Source organism: Pararge aegeria, chromosome 23 (genome assembly GCF_905163445.1).
Source record: "Pararge aegeria chromosome 23, ilParAegt1.1, whole genome shotgun sequence".
Classification (NCBI taxonomy): Eukaryota; Metazoa; Arthropoda; class Insecta; order Lepidoptera; family Nymphalidae; genus Pararge; species Pararge aegeria.
In genome coordinates, this window is record NC_053202.1 from 10,025,252 (window position 1) to 10,031,096 (window position 5,845).

Sequence of the window (5,845 nt, forward strand, 5' to 3'; positions counted from 1 at the left end):
TCTAAAGTATGATAATGTTAAAGTATTATATATTTATCCCGGCGAATCGAAAGAACGATCTAACATTTAATGCAAGTTAGTGCTTAGTAAGGTTTAAACTTTCTAAACACATGCAGATTCAAGTCTCGAATAGCGCCTGAATAGCCGACGATGACCTTTTTCCAAACCACAAACTTGCGTCAGTAACGGCGACAACAATAAGTATTAGGTAAGTTCGTTCCAAAAACTTTATTCACCTATATAGCTTCAACAAGAAAATCTAATTTCAGACACGCAATAAATATCTTATCATCTAAACACTGTCCGTCCGTGTTCTTGTACATATTCAAGGTGACCTGGTACCGTCCAGCCATCGCGCTGTTGAGCGGCACGTCTTGGGAGTCGGCCACCAGATCTTTGATGATATAGTTATTCTGAAAACATCAATATATATATATATATATATTCTTAATAATATTATATATATATATATAATATAATCAAAAAAAAAATTTAATCGACTACAAGTATACCTTAACAGAGAAGAAAATTATTTGGGCAACATACAAATGATTACACTATAGCAAGATACTGCTGAAGGCAAGAATACAGGTAAATTATACATTGCAGTGAGATGACGGTACCCATGACCTCGGACAGTGCATGTTGCTACTCAACTCTGAAACCTGGTCGCCAAATATGAGCCTCGTAGGGAAGCTTTTGCCCATTTTCACGAAACTTAGGCATCGTCTAAATCGAATGCCTAATGATTTTTTACATAGGTAAAAATAACTCATATTTTTTACACTCTAAATAACTTCACACCTTCACATGTTTAATTTGTCTATGTTGATAGAACCTTGTTCTGGAATACTCAGCATTTTAAGACCTTACTTAAAAACCTGTTCTTAGCAAGATGTCTGTTTATTGGTACCTAGAAACTTACGGGCTCAAACGGACAGAGATCGGGAAATCCGAAATAAGGCAAGTACCCAGCATAAGCGCTCTCGGGGTTCTGCAACTCCCCGCAAACGTCACATATCTCGTGAGAAACCACCATCTCATAGGAACCGCCGGTGTCTTTCTCTGCTATAAACTCTATCTGAAGAAGAAAAACGGGATTTTTTTCAGCCGACTGGAATCGTCAAACACAGCGTGTAAATAAAAACCGAAATAATACTTCAGAGGCTTAAGATGTACATTATGTATTGTCTCTGAGACTTATTTGTGAAACCGAAACGGTAATAGTTATTGAGTAAACCATTGCCATAGTTTTTACAGCCCTAACATCTCATGCAAAAGTAAAATCAATTGACTCCTGTCACCTTATTAGATACGTGACACGTAGCGTAGGTACTACGCATGCGTCGGTGTTTTATCTTCAATAGGGTTGTCATAAGTAAACGTGCTTCGAAAAATAAATATGCTTCTTTTTATTTAATATTTTCACAGGGTGATTCCTTATGAAATATACTTATGCACCCTTCAACATTATTTCGTAATTCCGTTACACGTTGTATAGACAGATTTGAAAAAAATTTTTTTGTTCGTTAAAAGCCTATAACAGTCCACTGCTGGATAAAAGGCCTCCCAAGGGGAGGGTTTGCCCATATTCACTGGGCAGACGGATTGGTGATCGCAGTAGATGGTAGTAGTAGCACAGAGAACGCTGCTGCCTTTCCCTCGTTATATTCTCTTAGTCGCCTCGTACGACACCCGCGGGAAGAGGGCAACTGCAGCAACTGCGACAACAAACTGAGGAGAAACCACTTTTTTGAAAAATCGCACTAATCACATTATTCCAAAGACTAACATTTAGTTACGATAAATGGAATAACAATAGCAATTAAAAATTAATTGATTATGCGCGGACGAATTGTGAAATAATAAAGTACTTTCCAAGCAGGTGTGTTATAAAGTAAAATTACCATAGTGTCTTTTTCGAATCCCTTCAGGAACTTGATGACTCCAGTCATTATAGTAGCGGTCTCATTGTGCCTCTTCACCTGCACCTGGGAAGCGTCCACGTACCCCTGGCTATCTTCATCAGGGCACACGTATATCGGGGAATCGAAGTTTACAGTGTAATCTAGCTGAACAGAAAAATTTAAATTATTCGACCCGATAATAATTCAAGAGGGCAAATAGACATGATGACAGTGACAAACAAATAAATAAATATACTAAGACAATACAAACATCGCCATCTAGTCCCAAAGTAAGCGTAGCTTGTGTTATGGGTACTAAGATAACTGATGAATATTTTTTATGAATAGTATACATAATTACTTATAATATATAGATAAACACCCAGACACTGAAAAACATTCATGTTCATCACACAAATATTGTCCAGTTGTGGGAATCGAACCCACGGCCTTGGACTCAGAAAGCAGGGTCGCTGCCCACTGCGCCAATCGGCCGTCTAAAATATTACAAAGAATCATTAAAATATTGCATTTATCTAATTATATATGACTAGATGCGCCCTGCGGCTTCGCCCGCATAATTTTGGGACGCAGCGTACTGCTACATAGTCTACACCTATAGTCATATATGAGATTTTAAGATTTTTTCACAAACATTTTTTTATCTTGCGTAATTATTTTTTTCAATGAAAAGTATAAGTAAGTACTATGTTATTTCTAATACTTCTAAGAATATGTATAAATAGTTTTATGAAGATCGGCTTAGTAGTTTTCGCGTGAAAGCGTAACAGACAAACTTACTTACATAAACATACATTTATAATACTTACTAGCTATTGCCCGGGACTGCGTCTCCGTTTGATTTGAGTTATAGTGTTAAATCGTCAAACACTTTCATCCCCTCTCCCAAAGGAACGGAGCTTAATGTCGGGATAAAAAGTATCCCATATTACTTCTATTACTTCCAAGAATATGTGTACAAAGTTTCATGAGGATCGGTTAAGTAGTTTTTAGTAATAGTATTAAGGGGGTGTTAAGTAGGTATTAAGAAAACCTTTTTTTTATTTATATTTGAGTGAGATTGGTATTTATTTCCAATAAAAAAAAAATGTTAATTCTTGCGATTCGGCATGGCATGGGTCATTTATTGATTTTCATTTTTTCTTTTCAAATTCTTAACATTGCTTAAAAAAAATACAAATCACTATTAAAAATTTCAAAGAAAAAACATCCACCCCCCGCTTGCGGGGCTTTCGAATGCCCAAGCAACCGGCGGTCAGGGCTCCAGAGTGAGGAACCTTCCCCAATAGGCGCCGTTTCAAGGATTACTGCCTTCTGTATCCGACCCTTGATCCAACAACCAAGCGAAAGCTTCTTCTCTAGATGTTGGTCGAAGACTGAACCATTGACTGAAACGACGATCGGAACAATAACGGTCGACTCAACATTCCACATGGCGGTAATCTCGTGAGCAAGTACTAGTATTTAGATACTTTTTCCTTTTCAGCTTTCACCAGATTATCGTCATGTGGAATAGTAATGTCAACAATTATTGCACGGAGCACTGATCGATCGACTAGCACTATATCAGGTATATTAGCTGTAATATACATGTCAGTGTTAATCGTTCGATCCCAGTAGAGCAACGCACTGCTATTTTATTATTTTTTTTTTATTATTCTAATGAAGCTGTGTGTAGTTAGAAAGTGGAAACACAACTGGTATAACAATTAGCGTTAAAAAGGAGCTCATACCTGCGTTAAAGCACTGCCTACCCTAACGTTCTTTTATTACCTGCCCTTAAAGACTTTTCCTAAGCCTGTCCAGCTTCTAGAGCAATCAGGAGCGCCGCCGATTATAATGTCTACCGATTTTCTCGTCATATGCATAGAAAAAGGAAGTGAAAATGGTAGACATAATTATTTACTATCTCGTGGACGTAGACTACACCAAATTCCTAATTTAAACAATATTTAATCACACAAAGGTAATAAGTCGTAGAAAAAAAGCATTACAAATAAAAGTTATAAACTTTAGGTGTAATATAAATACATATTTGAATGTTATATATTTACCTGTGAATTTGCCAAACCCGAGAGTGTTATCAAAATTAATTCAGTCAAAGTCCACATCTTCAAGTTTCCGAGCAAATGATACGGGAACGATTTTTTTCTATTTATAATAAAAACTTGTAGCATGGTCGATCTGATAATGAGACCTAATAACATGTTGTCAATATAGATAGAGATCGTAACAAGGTACTAATGTTTATGGTAAATAGCATGATATATGGAAGACAGGCACGCAATAATAATAGAACTAAACAAGAAATAAATAAACAATATAAATATATTACAGTACCAGTGCCGCATTAACCAAGTAGCAAGAGTTACAAATGAGGCCCCGCGTGAAAGAGGGCCCCACATATTTTATACCACTCATCTCTGCCTGACTGACTGACAGACACGCACACGTACACGCACGAACACACGCACACCTACACGCACGCACACACGCACACGTACACGTACACACCCACGCACACAGACATCATCATCATCATCATCTCAACCAATTGACGTCCACTGCTGGACATAGGTCTTTTGTAGGGAGTTCCACAATGCACGGTCCTGGGCCGCTTGCCTCCAACGGTTCCCAGCTAATCGCCTGATGTCATCTGTCCACCTCGTTTGGGGCCGACCTACGCTGCGTTTACCGGTGCGGGGTCGCCATTCCAGCACCTTAAGACCCCAACGTCCATCGGTTCTCCGAGCTATGTGCCCCGCCCATTGCCACTTCAGCTTCGCAACTCGCTGAGCTATGTCGGTAACTCTAGTTCTTCTACGGATCTCCTCATTTCTGATTAGATCACGTAGAGACACTCCTAACATAGCTCTCTCCATCGCCCGCTGAGTGACGACACAGACATCACCTACAGTAATTTACTACACTATTAATTACCCACAAAATTGTAACCCATAGATAGCAAATACGTATTGTATTTAAGATACGCACTGGCGTGCACTGGGTTTCTTACCAGGGTATGCATACAGCGGGAAAATTGCATAAAATGGAAAAACATCCTCCTCTTATACGGCTATATTTCCAGTGCTTTTGTGCATGTATGAAGTGCATGCCACTGAAGATACGTATTGAGTATTGAATTGTATTTTTACCACTTTATACTTAGTAACCCATAGCAGATAAAGGGCTCTTTTAAAGAATTTGTTACGGGCCTCGCGCTTGCTTAATCAGGCACTGTACAGTACAGAAATCGCCATCTAACCTAAAAAAATACCATCCACACTATTATATTTGACGGCCCATTGGCGCAGTTTGCAGCGACCCTGCTTTCTGATCCAAAGGCCGTGGGTTCGATTCCCACGACTGGAAAGTGTTTGTGTGATGAACATGAAAGTTTTTCAGTGTCTGGGTGTTTATCTGTATATTATAAGTATTTTATGTATGTTATTTATAAAAATATTCATCAGTTATCTTAGTACCCATAAAACAAGCTACGCTTACTTTGGGGCTAGATTGCGATGTGTGTATTGTCGTAGTATATTTATTTATTTATTTATTTTATATTAAATATACAAATTATTACACTAAAATCGCTGAGCTTTGTCGGTAGGTTGGTAAGCCACGGCCAAAGCCTCCCAGACCAGACCAGAGAAAATTATAAATTCCCAAATTGCCCTGCTGGGAATGGAACCCGGGACCCCCTGCTAAAATTCACAGCGCTTACCGTTGCGGCAAGGGAGTCTTCAAATAACTGAGTGCAGTGTGTGATTTTCCATCTACGTTTACTTATTCGATCGCGTGAAAGTTGACTACGTTTTATATAGTACTAGCTATTGCCCGCGACTTCGTTTGCGTTTGATTTTGTCTTTTGATGTGGCATTCAATTTAGTTGTAGTAAAATAGTTTAAAGTATT

General features: G+C 38.4%; 1 protein-coding gene across 1 annotated transcript; it reads right to left on the minus strand.

The window, feature by feature from the left end:
• Nucleotides 1-236: 236 nt before the first annotated feature.
• On the minus strand, nucleotides 237-4,039 carry LOC120634104. Its single transcript, XM_039904498.1, has 4 exons — nucleotides 3,983-4,039; nucleotides 1,908-2,072; nucleotides 926-1,081; nucleotides 237-413 (listed from the first exon to the last, which is right to left on the minus strand). The coding sequence occupies exons 1-4, from the start codon at nucleotides 4,037-4,039 to the stop codon at nucleotides 237-239; spliced, it is 555 nt and encodes a 184-aa protein (XP_039760432.1).
• Nucleotides 4,040-5,845: the final 1,806 nt, after the last annotated feature.

Excerpts from the sequence above, each read along its gene's own strand:
- LOC120634104 (XM_039904498.1), bottom strand. The coding sequence starts at position 4,039 with ATGTGGACTTTGACTGAATTAATTTTGATAACACTCTCGGGTTTGGCA. Across the intron at positions 2,073-3,982 it reads CGGGTTTGGCAAATTCACAG|CTAGATTACACTGTAAACTT; the intron begins GTAAATATATAA and ends TTTTCTGTTCAG. Across the intron at positions 1,082-1,907 it reads GATTCGAAAAAGACACTATG|ATAGAGTTTATAGCAGAGAA; the intron begins GTAATTTTACTT and ends TTTCTTCTTCAG.